Consider the following 17,136-nt stretch of genomic DNA (forward strand, 5'->3'; position numbering starts at 1 on the left):
TCATCGTATATTAAATTGTTGATCGTTCTTATGCATTTGTGTGTAGCATTTAACTTGGTGTAAAGAAGTGTATATTCATTCTATGATATCCTGATTTGGATGTATTCTATAGCTTATCACTTCGTATGTTGCAATCTGTTGTATTGCTTTCACCGTCATTATATTTGAATTCCCAAACACCTTTGTAAATTGTTATCTCTTATGAATCTCAGTCAGTAGTCATATGTCTACTCTTGAAATTCATATTCCTATCTTCTTTCAATTTCCTTTTCTATATAGAACGTTCATTTGATTTATTGAAGATCCATGAAGTATTGTTTATAAACCTTATAAACATGTTTGTTTAAGTCTATCCTTGGAGGACATTGACATCGCTTATTACACAACTATAAATAAATCAATGAATATTTAAACTCTTAAACCTTAAAATTGAAATATATATGCTCCCACCAAATCTACAACGCCTATGATTTATCCCCCATTTCGGCACAAATTAGTTTGAAGGTCTGGAATTGTGCTTCAAAATGACAAAGAAAATGAAAGCAAGTCCTGCAAAGATGAAGCACATCCCCGTCAAAGTACCAAAATCTATAGGAATTCGAGCTTCGCTGATCGACCTGCTATCCTTCAGTCTATCCCAAGCAAATGTGTTATCCGGCAGCCTCTGGCATTCACAAGGCGGGCATCCAAGTTCACCCTGACTGCATTTCTGCACGCATTGTGGTGACTCTGTATCACAGAAAAAGCTGAGAGAAGTAAGTGTGTTTATAGCATACTGGAATGGATTGGACCAGAACAATGCCTTCAAGAATCCACTCATTTTAGAGTATGTCACAACAACCCCTGAAGATGATACCCAGATGGAGGTCAGGATTGAAACTGCAAAAGCAGCTAATGTTGGTACTGGAGCAAGGAATGTGAGCATCATGCCGAAGTAAGTGACTGAGACGGTGAAGATGAAGAGACATATCCAGTAGAGAATGAAATTGTAAATGCTGTCAACTGCCAATCCCGCCATGCTGTTGCCTATTAATACAATTGCAAAAGTTGCAATTAGGAAATATGGGATCTCTGCAAGAGCCCAAGATAAGGGATAGAAGATGGGTGCATACATCCCTGCTCGTTTTTCCTTGAAATACACCAAACGATCTGTACCAATCTGAGGTATGACATTGTTGGCTGAAACAACACCAATGAGAATGATTTGCATATAGATGTAGAGTGTTCGGGATGTAAGGGCATATACATCATCGAACTCAATCTGAAAGTAGAGAGAACCCATTAATAGACCTATCATTATGCATCCCGTTAATCTCCCAAATGTGTAATTCACATTTCGCCAGAGGAACCTTTGGGTTCTCAAGAAAACCATAACAGCCTGCCGTTTGTAGGATGCTGGATAAGGGGAAGTAATCACTGGCTTGAATGCTTTTCTTTTGGACTGCTTCTGAAGCCTTTTCATTTCATCCGTATTGAAGAGTGCCAATTTACTTGAATGATATATTTCGGCAAAGTTTGCACTTGCTAGACCTTGTTTCTTGATGCCCGCTCCAACAACATCCATAACAAAGTTGATTGGGTTCTGTGTCACAAAATACTGAGGAACTTTTGGTATTGAAACAAAGTAATCTAATACGTCTTTGCAGTTGTATCCAACTGGCCCAAAGTAGACCTGCTGTCCTCCAGCTGTGAGTATGATGACGTTGTTGAATGTAGAAAGCATTCTTGCACTTGGATGCTTCATTGTGCTTATAACAGTCCTGTTGCTATTGCTAGCAATGGATTTTATTGTGTTCAGAATGTTTGTGGCACCTACACTATCCAGGCCCGAGGTTGGTTCGTCAAGAAAAAGAATGCTAGGGTTTGCTGCAAGTTCCACTGCAATGGTAATCTTCTTAGCTATTTCAAAAGTCCATCCAGTTGCATCCTTGAGAGATCCAATCAATTGGTCGCTGAAACTTTTAAGGCCTAGTGATTCTAGGACAAATTCAACTTGAAGTTTAGTGTCTTTTGGGTCAATATTGTGGCCAAGTCTCAGGCTTGCACTGAACTGGAGAGATTCCTTTACTGATAAAAAGGGCTGGTGAGCATCCAATCTCTCTGCAAACCCAACTAAACGTGAAAATGCTGCCAGATTTGTCTTAAAACCATTTACTAGGATCTCTCCATTATAGTCTCCAATTGGTGTTCTGCCTGCCAAGCATTTCAAAAGTGTAGTTTTGCCTGATTTTGAGCTTCCAATCAGAGCTAATGTTGTTCCGGGCTTTGTGTATCCAGATACTCCATCCAAAACAACCCTTTTCCCTCCTGTTCTTGGGTCTGGCCTTATGAACGAGATATTCTCAAAGGAAAGGATGAGAGGCATCACGGGAATGTTTGGGTTTCCATTGACTTGAATTCCTTCTTCACTTTTGTAGAGATCAAAAGAAACATGATCAATTGATGGGCTTGAATCTTGCATTTCTATACTGCTTGGTCTCATTCGAAATGAGAAATTCAAACTCTTTTCTATTGAAGATTCTATAGTATACGAGCTTCCACTTATCTCTTCCACATCTTCGTCTCCCTTGGTCCATGATGAAAGATTCCTTTGTTGTGGAAGCGATTGATTTGCTTGTTTGAATTCTATCTTCTTCATGGCTATTAAAGCAAGTATGTTTATCAATAATATCCATCCTAAAAGAATGGCATATGATACCCATAGCCACTCTTTATCTCCAAACAGCTGGTAATAATTGAGATAAGCTTTTCCAACAGACATGGCAGGAAAAGTTTTGCAATAGACCAGCTCGTTTTCAAATTCACTGCAAGGTTTTCCATAACCCTGAGCAAATTGCATGGTACAGTAGTTTGTATTTGCCCAATATAAAGGATTTATATACAGAAGCCATTTCCAGTATGCAGGAATATTTTTTGGGTAGATCACAAACCCACTGAATAAGAGAAAGATGGAAACTATCAATCCTGAAATCACAACAACGCCAAGGTAAGAGAGCATTCTAAAGTACATCGAGTGCAAGTTATTACACTATTAATATAGAAGCTCTCTGATATCCCATTTTGAAGTGAGTATATGTGAAGCTGTGCAAACTACTACTATAAAGAAGTTCTCACAGGTAGTAGATGAATTGGCTTGAGGTTGTGGGTAGCTCCCTATGATCTCGGGTTCAAACCTCTCCCAGATTTCAGAGGTGAGACATCTTGCAGGGAAATTAGTTCATCGCCATGTTTTTCAAAAAAAAAAACTTAGAAAAAAAATTATTACAAATATTCTCTTTCAATTGGAATGTCCCATTTAAAGGATAAGACTGAAAGTTAAGACATTGTAGGTTTGAGGCAAGGACAATTCCCAAGTTCAAATTTCAAATAGAGTAGTAAAATACGCGTCCAATGAATTGAATGTGAATTACTTTTCTTGGAGGTGCTTTATATGACATTTTGACCAAAACTAAGGATTTATCAGTTCACTTGTCTAAGCCAAAACTGAGGAAATGCAGCTGGGAGAAACTAAGAGGCCCTTCTAAGGATCAAACAATGGATGCATCTTTGGTTAAATCTTTTCTTTGTTTCTTTCAATACAATTCAATTGTATACATAATGTTAGAGAATTAGTATATCAGCAATTCATTTTCTGATTAAACAAAGTGAATTGTATGCAGAGCACAGTATTCTCTACTAGTTACCTGCAAAGGCATTTCCAGCTTCAGTAATTGGAGCTATGGCGCTGAGCAAAAAAACCAAAGATGATCCAAAATAGGCAACTAGGAATAGCAAGAACAAATATTCGAAGAACATAGCACCGGATTTCTCCAATGACAGTCCAGAAAGGAAGTATACACAAAGAGTATATACAAGTGCCTGCAATTTGAACAGATCAATTGTCATAAGATCAAGAGATGATTTCAGAATCTATGAAGAAATTCATGCCCAAGTGATAAATACTGTTAGCGGCTTACTTCTAGTAACGTTTGGGGCAAATTAACTACACTGTGTGCAACACAATATGAAGAAACTCTGAAGAATCTTTGGGATCTTTGTTTGTAGAAGATTGGTCGTTGTAGCATGTTAAGAGGAAGCTGAACTAAGTTGATAAGCATCACATTCATTATTGTAACAAATCCCAAGGCTCTGACTGAATTCATTTCTACTTGAGAATAGACTCCTCCCATTCTGTAAAAGGCACTGCCAGCAAAAAGTCCTAAAACAAAAGCCTGCATGCAAATTGGAGGGATTAAGATTTCATGATTAAAAGGAGATTATATGTCCATATTTTATATCCTTACACTGGTTTCCCTTTGAATCCGCACCTGAAACAATCTGAGTTTGATGAGCATCCGCAAGCGTTTAGTGATGAGCATCTGTCTTCTTATGAGAGTTTTAGTTGAGGCGCACCATCCTTGAACATATTCTCTTTGAAATTGCTTATTTTCTGGGCTCCCATCATCATCCTGGTCCAAGAATTCAAGCAATTATTTAGGCACATGAACTTCTGAATGCTAGGAGAATTCTAATTTTCTAATAAATAGTAAAATATTTGCTTTTGTCGGTATATCTAAACTTTTTCCTCAGTTGTTCAAACTTCAAACAATTGATGTTTCTTTTCTACTAGTCATATAATGCTGACTTTTGTGTTCCCGTTAAAGAAGAACATAGGAGACCAAAAAGGGATTAAAAAAATTGGACCGTTTCCTTTGATTTGAAAGAGTGATCTTGGTATATTTGGTCATGATTGGATCTAGGTGATGTTCACAGATGTGAACTACGGGGACTTCCTAGGAGGTCACCCATCCCTACCAACCCCAATACTACTCCAGCTTGAGTGTGCTTAATTTTGGAGTTTCCTGCACGGTTAAACCCACCCACTCTGCTTGCAACCCCATTTGCTATTGTTGTCCAATTACTATTCACTTTTTTATTTGACGAATATTTTAATGATCAACTTTAAATAAACTCAAAAAAACCATTTAAAAGTTTATTAATAAATTTCACACGCACTAGTACGTGCTTATTTGTATTTTACTAGTTAACATTTTTAAATTGGTATTAGAGTTGTATATTGTTGGTACTAATAATATTATGTAAAAGCACAAACCTGTGTCACCTTTTATAGAGAAAAAAAGGATCTTAGATTACAAATTGTTCAACTTAAATGACATAAAAATGGTATTTGTGCTTAGAATTGAAAGATGATATAAACTGATGAAATGTGTGAAATTGGATGAATTTAATGCCCATAATTTTTTTTGAATTTTTTTAGTAAGAATTTATTAACAAAATAAAATAAAATTTTGAAGTCTTTTTTTTCAACTACAAAAGATATAGAGTGTAGTTCTCGTCAAATAAATATACGCAAATCACCAATTTTTTCTCTGATTTGATAATATGTTATAGATGACATATATAGGTAGGGAACAAAAAAAAAAAAGATTTTTGATGTATATTTTCTTTGTTATAAGTACTCAAGTTTGACCTTATCAGAAATCAATAGTTTTTACCTCCCATCAAAACTTCCCTATCAAATCTACACCTTTTTAAAAAACATTTACATATTCCTCTCTCTCTCTCTCTCTCTCTCTCTATATATATATATATATATATTCATTTATGAGGAAGCATCTTCTCAAATGTTAAATTGCCTACTTATAATATTTTAAAATTATAACATATTATAACCTATCAAAACACTATGAAATCTATATAATGATGATATTGACGCTCAGATCTATAAAAGAGTATTTTTAGTTTTTGAAAAAAGTTGAGTTTTGATAGAGATATGAGATATGATCGAAATAGGTTTAGAGGCCCTTAAAGGTGACATGGATCTCTAGTTTTAGCTATGATCGTGACTTATGAGACATTTGTGTCTAAGTATTAGTAATTTATGAGGATAAAGAGCTCAGATTTCTACAATTCATGAGAAACCATATAATTTTTCTTATGGATTCAACTGTGTACAATTTTTGCCATTAAATTATATATGATTTTTTAGGTATTGTAAAGCATGGGTATTGGGGCATCTTTAAGTAGTTAGTGGTATCATTATGTAATGATCACTTCTTTAGCCCTTGTTTGTATAACACATCCTATAACATGCCTCAATACTTTCTCAAAGACAAAACAACAAATATAAGCACTGAAGTTGCATACTAAGACAACCATTTAAAAGTGAAAATTTGATGTATTTTTAGGATGGGTGAACAAAGTTAGATATAATGACTATTAGTATGCTTCCCTTACTTTTATTTTAGCATGTCTTGTCACTAACAAAGATCTCTTATGGTGGCTTGCCTACTTTGTCTAAGGTACTTCCTAACAAGTGTAACAAGGCATGCTTCCCAATTTTGAATCAAAATAAGACTAATCTTCCTACTAGTGTGTCAAGGGACCAAGAGGAATAGAGCCCTAAATGACTTTGAAGAGACTTTTGCAAGTGAAATATTAAGTATGAGACCAACTAAGTACAATTCAAGGGCATTTTCAAGTTACTCGGCAACTAGAGAGTTCTTTGTCCTAACATCATTAAAAGTTAGCACACATCACATTTAGTGAGAGAACCAATATCTTCTTAGTCATATTATTAAATATTTAAAAATAGATTGTGTTTTCAATTGATTAATAAATACAATCAAATGTACATCTTGATATTTTGATAGATGACATCACCACTAATAAGAATCATTCATTATCATTGTTACATTTTGTGTTGGCTCCTTTACATTTGATAGATAACATATGCCTTGGTTCCTTATTCTTCCATTCTTAAAAGACCTTTTGTAAGTTAGGAAGCTCAAAGTGGATCTTCACAAGGGGAAAAAATCACCTTTACATTTAAAGTATTAATTAGCAAGACTCATGGACAAGGGCAAGCCTAACTACCTATGCAATGTTTTTAGGTTTGTGATCTAGTTAGTTCAGTTACATCAATTTTCAATATTTAGTACATACTATCTAGCTAAGTCACATTGTTATCCATTCAATAGTATATAGAGTTGTAGGTTTGACCAAGTAGATGACATCTTAACAAAAAGGACCCATTTCTTTTCCTTCAATGTTTAAGTGAGATGACCTAGTAGATAACTAGGCTAACTTTGTGCATATAGAACCCCAGAACCATAAATTAGATTTTGCCAACTTTTTGTCGTATCTCGGTAGGTGAGTTATGTGCCTAAAGATAACGTTTTGGATTTTTGGTATTCACAAATCTCTCTGTAGAGATATCAAGTGAAAAGTGGTCAAAAAGTGACATTTCAAAAGTATTGCCCAATACCAACTATGGTCTTGCAACAATAACCAATAATATGAGTTCTAGTGGTCAAATGTCCTAGTAGTTTATATGAAATGTCCCAATAGTGGTCCACAAATGGGTCAATCACCAACCGAAAAAGCTAAAAATGACTAACTGTTAGTAGATATATGATCAAAATTCATGTATTTTTTGGGTAACTTTTTTAATAGTAGTAATTTGAGGGTAAACGTGACAAAAAGGCCATAGTTATTGGACCTCATAATGGTTATTGGGCCATGTCCCCTAAGTTTTATTAGCAATGAAAACTATTTTTGGCAGTTCTCATATTTCATCTATAGTGCTCCCTAATAGGTCTTGTGAGTAGCTAGAATTTGCGGTAAAAAAAATACCAACCTTTCTTCTCAAAGTTGGTTGAGCTGTCTAATTTTCTATATCACATTTAATCAAAGGACCCATTAGAAACAAAGCCCACTTAAAGAGTCTTTGATATTGAAGACACTTTATAATAGATTTTGAGGCCTAAAGTTATTGGTAATCTAAGGGTGCTTGTAGGTCTTGACTTATAAAGATCCTTCCACACTAACCTAACACTTTTAAGAGTTAGAAGATCACACTAAGCAAGAGATTCAATTACCATTTTGTGCTTTTTTTATGAGCTCAAGTACAATGAGATAATTAGTTTCACCCAATAGTCAAATACTCCATACAATATTTAATTCCAACTACCTAATTATGCATACAAAGAAAAGAATCCAATATCAAGTTTAAGAATCCTTCCGATGGGAAATGATCCAATAATCATGCCCTTTTGTCATGTTGACCCGCCAATTACTACTATTAAAGGAGCCTCAAAAATGATAACACGTCTACTAATAATCGGTCACACATGTATTAATAGACAATCATTTTTTAGCCTTTTTAGTTGGTGACTAACCCATTCGTACATCACTACTGGGATATTTCATAAAGACTATTGGGATATTTGGCCACAAGTACTATCATTTTTTAGCGAACTACTACCATTACAAGAACATAGCAAGTATTGGGCAACACTTTGAAAAGGCCTTTTTTTACCACTTGGTGTTTGACAATCTCTATATAGAGATCCATGAGCATAGAGAAGTTGAAACCTTAGCTTTAATTAGTTAACTCACATACAAACTTGTTTAAAAAAAACCATTGAAATCTAACTTATAGTTTAAGACCCATAGATGCGTAAAGTTAGCCTCTGCGACTACTAGATTGCTTTTCCTACATCCCAAGGATATATCAACCATCAAAATGTAAGGTCCTCGCTCCTTTCTCTCCAACTCATTATACCTAAGGTTATGTATCTCTTACAACTTTCTAAATAATTTTTTTAAAGAATATGTAAGAAAGTTCTATTGTATGTCTTGTGCTAGTAGGGACCTATGCAAGAGTGGGTCTATGCTAGCACAATGGAACCATATATTTTTCTATGAAAGAAGATAATGGAAGAATAATACGAATGATGTGTGGGTACATCCCATAGCATGGAATTTTTTTGGAGTTTCATGGAAAAATTACATACAAAAGCAATTATCAATTTAAGTCAAAACGTGTAATAAATATTAGGGGAATAGCCGCCATAATAAATAGAGAAGCATATAATAGTTTTTAGGAGGAGAAAGCAGAGGAGATAGTCATAAAAATTCATAAAATTTATTATTTTTAGTTTATCCATACACATTTTTTCATTTTTTATGCTCATTTTGGATACAATTATTCTTTTTTGTTTCACAATTATTGGGTCAAATTCTTTTGCTGACAAGTTTACATGAGGTGTTGATGGATTTCATAATTGTTTTCTATCTTCAATAACTAGTTAGAGGTAGAGATAGTGTGTTCTATTTGTAAGGCAAAAAGATCTCAAAATGGAAGGTTTGCATGCAAAAGTGGAGATTTTATATTGATGCAGGCTAGTGAAAATAGAGAGTTTTTTTTATCAAACCCTCAAATTTGTGTCATCTTTAAGAGCATTATTTTGTCCATAAATTAATATCATAAACTTTGAACAAATTCAAAAATTAATATCTAAAAGGAAACTTAAGAATTCCTATAATTTCTTACATTTACCAGATTGAAGGGGTTAAACATCTCACATTAAGTTTCATTCCAACACTAAAATGTTAAAGAATCAAAATTAAATTGTTTTTTCCAAACTTAATTTTCTAGATTTAAGAACAACTTCATCAGACAGACTCCATTGATCCAGATTTTTATCATCAAATTACCAGTAATATAGAAAGAAGGAAAGGCTTCCAGCTGCCTCACCTCTTCTTCTTTACGACGTTCAACTTGAAGGCGAACATGACCTCTTGCGTTTTTTAGCATGTTATATACTTCAGATGCTCTACTACGTTGGTGAACACAAGAGCCCACTGCAAGGTACTTCATTTCTTCATTGTTGATTGAGATTCCCGTGACAATGTCTCCCTCCTGGATTTTTCCTGTGCTTCCAATACCACACGTTTTGTCTGTTTTGCTGGTTTGCTTCGCAACCACCACCTCTGAAAATCATGGAAACCCATATTACTTATTGACGATTTTCTTTTTTGACAATTCCTCAGAAAAAATGATATCTTATATAATTTTGTTCCATTTTATATCAGATATCTTAATTGTTTTATCCATATGAAATAATCTAAAGAGATGGGTACTTGTGAATGGGATGAACATTATCTAGACAGATAGATTCTTGTGAATGAGTTAAAGAGTATGAGTTCTGGTCAAAACAATTGAATTCTAATCATATTGGACGGTTAAATATCAATTTTTAAATTAAAAATATTAAATAGTTAAAGTTGACTTATTTTTTCGAAGATTTTCTTTTTTTAATATAAGATGTTTAAAAAGAATCAGCCTACTATTATAGTCTACTATTATAGTCTGAAATTGAACTCTGAATTTTAGTAAAACCACCTACCTACGTCAGATCTTAACTGGTAAGAGGCTGAAAATTCACTGATAGAGGGTGCTCTCACTGATAGTCCAATATTAGGCTCACTCTCTACCCAAAAAGTGTGAATAACATCTTCACCCTGAACTATTCTCATCAGATCTCTGTAATGATCAGATTCCTTGTACCTACAAACAAGCTCCTGAAGGCTTAGTGCAGCATGTCCAGACATAAGATACTGAGATCCTTCTCCAGCAGCTATGTCTTCAAGAAAGGCCCCAGAATCTACATAGGCAGGCTTAACATAACTGCATCACATTAGAAACAGGGTACAATTTTTATCAGCTAAAAATAGTAAAAATGTAACGGTATGGTTGAGTAAAATCTGTTGATAAAGATTTTCACCATTTATACGAAACTATCAAATTTTATACTTTTGGATCTGATTGTGTGATTCCTTTTACATCAACATTTTAGATCAAACTCTGTGATCTATTGTTCTTTTATCCTGATCCATCATCAGAGTAAGAGAGAGAGCACCAATGGTCATAGAATGCAATCTAAAATGTTGATGAAAAAATAAACACACAATCCAATCCAAAAGCATAAAAGTTCTGTAAAATCTGTATATTAAAATCTTGCGTTAAGATTTGATTATATTTCACTTGTTCTCAATAATACCATCGAACTCTATAATTTCTATCTTTCTGTTCTGGAGATGGATCATAGAATTTGTTCTGAAATATTACAGTTAAATCATATCCAGAAACAAGATCTTGATGTCATTATTGATTTCATAAATTTAAGGTCTATATAATTTTACTTACCCAATTTTGATAAAGTAAGGTATGGCATCCTGGGCAGGTCCCTGATAAAGTGTCTGGCCTTTTCCCAGGAGGATTACGCGGTCAAAAAGGTTAAAAACGTCCTCTGATAATTGGGTAATAGACATAACCGCTGAAGACTGCTCGATTCGGCTGATGGATCTGAGAGTGCTAACCAGTTCAAAAGTTGCAAGAGAATCGTGACCTGAACAGGGTTGATCATAGAGCATAACAGCATATGTTCCAAGTGCAAGCTCAGCTGTTGTTAGTTTTTCTCTATCATTCTCCGTGATGCAATTGCTGTCCTGGCCAACACCCACAACTCCAAACTCTACAGCTTTGAGATCTAAAATTTGGAGAACATATTCCAAGAATGGATCCTGGCCTTCCACTAATGCTTGGGCAAAGAACTTTCTCATTTGAGGTGTGAAGTTTTCAGGCCTTAGACCTTGAGTACAATCCCTGGCAAATTCTAGAGTTTCCCTCACAGATAGGAAAGGAATGTGCCTGCAAGCAATTTTTTTAATATTTATATAGTGTAGACAAAATTCTGTCTTGGTCTAAGTAGCTGAAAAAATGAGAGATTCAATGTCATACTTGTTAAGCTGGCCATTAATGTAAGCTATAAATCTGGTAAGAACTATTTCAGATGGTTTTTTATCGTTGTATGACACAAAGCCTTCAAAGGACACATCCTTGGTCTCTTGTGACCTTCCAGCGAGAATCTGCATGAATTTCAGTATAGATAATTCAATTAATCAAGCAATTAGAATTGACAACTTATTCAGGCTCAGTTCATATATGATGTACCTTTAGAAGAGAACTCTTCCCACTCCCTGAAAAGTATTAAAAATGGTAGGTGTTAGATTTATTTATAGAGGGATGGAACTTTATAACTTTATATTAGACCATTTGAGGTCATCCATCTAGTATTAGTCTTGTTCATACGAGTTAATCATGAAATTTTCTCGAAATAAAACACGTTTAACTTAGTAATCTGTTGACATTTTTATTATAATTAAATCTTAATAGAACATGATAACATGATGTATTAAATAAAATACTTCTTAATTAATATTAAAATGAAAATATAATTTATCTAATATTGAACTGGCAGCGAATACATACCAGGAGGACCTAGAAGTAGAGTCATGGAGCCTGGCATAATGTAACCATCTATATCTTGTAGAATTTGTACATTTATTGTTTTGCTTTTCTTATACAAACTTCTGAATGGTCCCAGAAAGCAGCCAAGAAGCTTTTTACCAAAGGTTTCATAACCAGGGCTAGGAAGTTCCACAGTAGCACTGTATTTTAGTCCAGAAAATTTCACTACCTGCAATATCAGAATGGAGTTAATTTTTTTTAAATGACTGTCAGAAGATTCAAATTCATAAGCTAGAAAACATTTGTTTATTTTCCTCAACTCACTTATATAACTGAGAAAAGCATGCTGTCGAGAATAACAAGACATCTCATTTTTATGTGAAATTGAAATAAAATTAAGAAGAAACTATGCAGAATACAGCTCTAGCACATCTGAAAACAGGTTTATACTTTCGTGGCTCTATAGATAACTCTAATACTGTAAAACAATCGGAAATTGATATGCAAATCTGAAAGTTTTCCTCATAGGAATGCTAATTTAATGTATAAAAAGATTTATGTTTAGTTTATCATGTTATCAATTCAAATATTTTTAAGAAGATTTCGCTAGTATCCATTGTAGAATTAGTGGATTCAGGTATATTCTATCATGTTAACCATATTACACATGTATTGTAAGAAGATGATATTAGCAATTGTAGTATGGAGAATTGACCATCCAATACATAAAACTTAAGTTTAATCTGTCATGTCCTCTGTATCACATATTTTTAGAAAGATGGGAAGATGACACTAATAACAAATATATTTAACATATTATCCATAGTACACATACATTTCAACAAGATTGCACTAATATTTATTGAGGAATTCTTTACTCAGAATTAGCCATCCAAGGCTTCAAAAAGTTTAATCTACCATGTTATCCCTATCACATATTTCTAGAAAGATGGTACCAGTACCTGTCAAGTAATTTTAAGTCATATCACACATTTTCTAAGAAGATTGGACTAGTACCTGTTGAGGAATTGGTGGAGTAATCCGAGAGACATTAGAGAGATAGTTAATAATTCCATCTCTCATAAGATAGTCCATACCGAGCAGTTGTTCCTTCCTAAGACCCTCTTCCAACCCTTGTTCTTCAGATACAGATATTGAGCCATTTTTCAAGTGTCTAAATGCTTTATCAGCCTCTTGAGCCAATCCATTCTTCTCCAAAGCTTTGTACAACTTCATTGTAAGATCTTTGAGATTCTCCGAGGATGTGCCTTCAATCTTCAAGCGGACTTCAGCAGCAGAACATCCCATTATGCCAGACATCCTTTTTCTTGTTAAAGGTGTTTCAGATCCCCTGGCAGGCACCATGATAACTTCACCATTTCTGTTTGGAGTATTAAAGCCAAATGCTCTAGGCGAATTCATGGATATTCCACTTTGTACACTAGAAATACTATTTTCACTCCTATCTGAAGGAAGATCAATCATAACTGGGTCATTCTCAGCTAACCAAATTGGTCTTGGAGTATTTTTTTGCTTTACATAGCTTGTCCAATCCCTACCCACGCTACCCATCTTAATTTACAGAATACACCAGGCTATGCTTAAGCACTTTTGTAATCACTTCTGCTGCAAAGGTCTTAAAACTTCAATCAAATGTATTAAACTTAAAATGCATTGAATTCTCATAGCTTCTTACATTTCCTTTGTGTTTGCTTCTCTTAAATATTCATGCACGTTGTACCACTTTAACGTCATTGCTGAAGTATATTACACAGTTTTTGAAGACCGAGTAAGAACATGATATAATATAAATCTTCCAATTATGGTAGAACTGTATGATGTTTAGCCGGCAGCTTGGTTGTGTCTCCCCATATCTGGCATTTCCACCAGTGAACTCCACGTGGAAAATAATCCTGTAAAAACTGAGATACTGTCTGTCATTGATAAGCGTTACATTTGATTTTATGTGTTTCGATGTTATATAAAAATAAAGTCAGCTCCGAAATTAAGGTAAGGATCTCAATCCAAACGCAAGCCGGTCTCCTCAAATTTCATAATATTATATGTTCAGAAAGGTACTTAAATATATGTATTGAGTAACTCGGAAGCATAGCCTGAAAAAGGGATATGGTTGGCAGTGCAAGGGATGAGATTGCCTGAAAATCCCAACCAGGCAATTGCATAAACTAGCGGTATAAGCCCTTGAATTTTTCAATTTTCTTTATCACTAAAGTAACAATAACATTTTGGATTTACAATTACCAGCCAAAGCTATCCGAGGTACTTGAGTTCCCAAGAATTTAAGTATAAACTTGCAGAAATCGAGACTTCTTATTTGTCAAGTTTAGTCAAACACCAAAATACTAGAGGTTGGTATTCGTGATGGACCTTAGGGTCTGTTTGGCAAAGGGAATACAAGCGGAATAGGCATATTTAAATTCTTAAAATATTAAATTCTTTGTTTGGATGCACCAAATCGAAATTGGAATACGAAGTAAAATAGGAATACATATTCTAATTTTGGCCCAAAAAATGGGGTTTTACAATTCCACCCAAATAGGTGTTACTGGAATACGTATTCCTATTCCACTTTTATTTATTTTAGAAAACATAAATTTTGAGGTCCGCAAATTCCCCATCAAATATTGGCTGAACCAAATAGAGAATAGAAATACATAGCCCTATTTTCTATTCCAGAATAGCTATTCCTATTCCCCTATTCCTATTCCTGCAGCCAAATGGGCCCTTAGTTTCATTGGGCTTGTATTCTTCGGCATTTTGTTTAGCTTTAAATATTTTGCACACTTTATCAGAGGATAACCCCCACACATGGGGCCATGGGCATGAACCTGGCAGTCCCTCAACCAAGCAACACCACCATGGGTAGAGCTCAAATTCGATCATTGAGTGATGCGATCTAGGTACTTTTTAGTAAAATATAATTTAATATTTAATAAAATATTAGTAAAAGTGTACTATATTGAAAGGGAGATTTGCCACATGAAAAGGGATATTGCAGAATAAAACTATAATATTGTAGTGAAATTTAAGAGAATTAAAAAGTAGATTCTTTTATTAAGATGTTGTTTCACAAGATTATTAATCTAATATTTATAGAGAAAGGTCTTCAACTCATGAAAATGTAACTTATTAGCAATTTCACTTCAACAAGGTACAATAGTTATGTTGATAGGAGATATATAGGGAAAATATCTTAAAGAATGAGTGGAATAATTAATCAGTCAGGTCTAGACAACACAAGCCATCGCGATATTGCTATCATGATTTAACTGTGTGATTTTGAGTCAAACTCATTGACCTATGTTTCATGAGTAATGATTCAACATGAATTCATCTCTCAGGGAATAAATGGGATACTTAGCACTCATTGGACCTAGGTGATGCTCACAGGGGTGAAGCACTGGGACTTCCCAAGAGGTCACCCTTCCTAGTATACTCCAGCCTAAGCTTACTTGACTATGGAGTTTCCTCCACAGTTAAATCCAAAGCTTGCAACCCATTTGCAAAACCTTCACCAAGTGTTGTGCCTTATGAACCATTCATTAGAAAGCCCCATAAGGTAATCAATTAATAAGTAGGGGATAATTTCCACACCAAATCAAATTGTGATATTGCTATTAGGATTTAACTATGTGATTTTAAGTCAAACTCATTGACCCATGTTTCATGAGTAGTGATTCAACATGAATCCACTCTCATGAGAATAAATGGAACACTTAACACTCATTGGATCTAGGTAATTCTCAATGGGGTGAAGCACTGGGACTTCCCAAGAGGTCACCCATCCTAGTACTACTCTAGCCTGAGCATGCTTAACTACAAAGTTTTCTCCATGGTTAAATCCAAAGCTTGCAACCCCATTTGTAAAACTTTCACCAAGTGTTGTGCCTTATGAACCATTCATTAGAAAACCCCTTAAGCTCATCAATTGATAAGTACCTAGAGATAATTTCCATAGCAAGTCAAATTGTCATATTGCAATTAGGATTTAACTATGTGATTTTGAGTCAAACTCATTGACCCATGTTGCATGAGTAGTGATTCAACATGAATCCATCTCTTATGGGAATAAATGGAACACTTAGAAATCATTGGATCTAGGTGATGCTCACAGGGGTGAAGCACCAGGACTTACTGGGAGGACTTCCCAGGAGGTCACTCATCCCAGTACTACTCTAGCATGAGCACACTTAACTATAGAGTTTCCTCCATGGGGTGAATGCACAAAGTTGGGTTGCAATTTCATGGAAGTCAAATCCGCAGAATGACCTCTTAGAACTAGGTACCCTATTTTTAAAAATGGGCACCAATTTTTGGCTCGGGTACTCAACCCTAAATTTAAAAAAATGGGCACCCATTTTTAAAAAATTGGGTACCCATTTCTCAAAAAATTAAAAAATTGATTTTTTTAGAAATGGGTACCTATTTTTAAAAATCAGGTACCCATTTTTTAAAAGCAAAAAATGGAAATCCATTTCTAAGAAATTCATTTTTTTAAGTTTTGGAGGGATTTTACATGCTGCTTTTAGTTTTTCAAAACGAGTAACCATTTTTTGAATTTCAAATAATGAGTGCCCGTTTCTAACAACATGAGGTGTGAATTTTTTCCTGCCTCAAGTTTTGGTTTGGGACAGGCTTGGTGAGACCAAACCTATGCCTTGGCCTCTGAAGATTTGGCTAAGGCATTGAATTGACAAATTCATGCCTTGCCATAATTTTTAGAGGATCTTCCCGATTAAAATTTTTTATGAAACAAAAACCCATTAGAGCTCTCACTATCATGATTTCAGAAATGTAAATTTTATAGTGTTATGATTTTATTTACTATTTTTGTATTATTTTTTAATCAAAGGTGTTACCTAAATGTAAAATAGCGACATTCACTAAAACTTTAATAACTTTTTTACTTTATGATTTTTCTTAAATTAATTAATATGTCATCAATCTGCATTCAATTCTTTTGAAGTTAAAAGAAAAAAAATGAAAAAAGTGAAACTTTGATCAAATTATGGTGTTCG

At 34.4% G+C, this 17,136-nt stretch overlaps 1 protein-coding gene across 1 annotated transcript; it reads right to left on the reverse strand.

Annotated features, from left to right (window-relative positions):
* Positions 1–407: 407 nt before the first annotated feature.
* LOC149546278 (pleiotropic drug resistance protein TUR2-like) lies at positions 408–13,669 on the reverse strand. Its single transcript, XM_089793916.1, has 11 exons — positions 13,115–13,669; positions 12,119–12,326; positions 11,801–11,826; positions 11,588–11,715; positions 10,994–11,497; positions 10,194–10,474; positions 9,542–9,777; positions 4,308–4,448; positions 3,957–4,211; positions 3,684–3,858; positions 408–2,964 (listed from the first exon to the last, which is right to left on the reverse strand). Exons 1-11 carry the CDS (start codon positions 13,667–13,669, stop codon positions 494–496), a joined length of 4,980 nt encoding a protein of 1,659 aa, XP_089650042.1. The 3' UTR covers positions 408–493.
* Positions 13,670–17,136: the final 3,467 nt, after the last annotated feature.

This window comes from Cupressus sempervirens, chromosome 7 (assembly GCF_028749045.1).
Source record: "Cupressus sempervirens isolate cs-2001-9-10 chromosome 7, ASM2874904v1, whole genome shotgun sequence".
NCBI lineage: Eukaryota > Viridiplantae > Streptophyta > Pinopsida > Cupressales > Cupressaceae > Cupressus > Cupressus sempervirens.

Bases quoted from the DNA above. Each gene is read 5' to 3' on its own strand.
- LOC149546278 (XM_089793916.1), bottom strand. From the start codon at position 13,669: ATGGGTAGCGTGGGTAGGGATTGGACAAGCTATGTAAAGCAAAAAAAT. The intron at 12,327-13,114 runs GTACTAGTCCAA...CTGATATTGCAG, and splicing joins CTCCACCAATTCCTCAACAG to GTAGTGAAATTTTCTGGACT. The intron at 11,827-12,118 runs GTATGTATTCGC...AATACTTTTCAG, and splicing joins TCTACTTCTAGGTCCTCCTG to GGAGTGGGAAGAGTTCTCTT.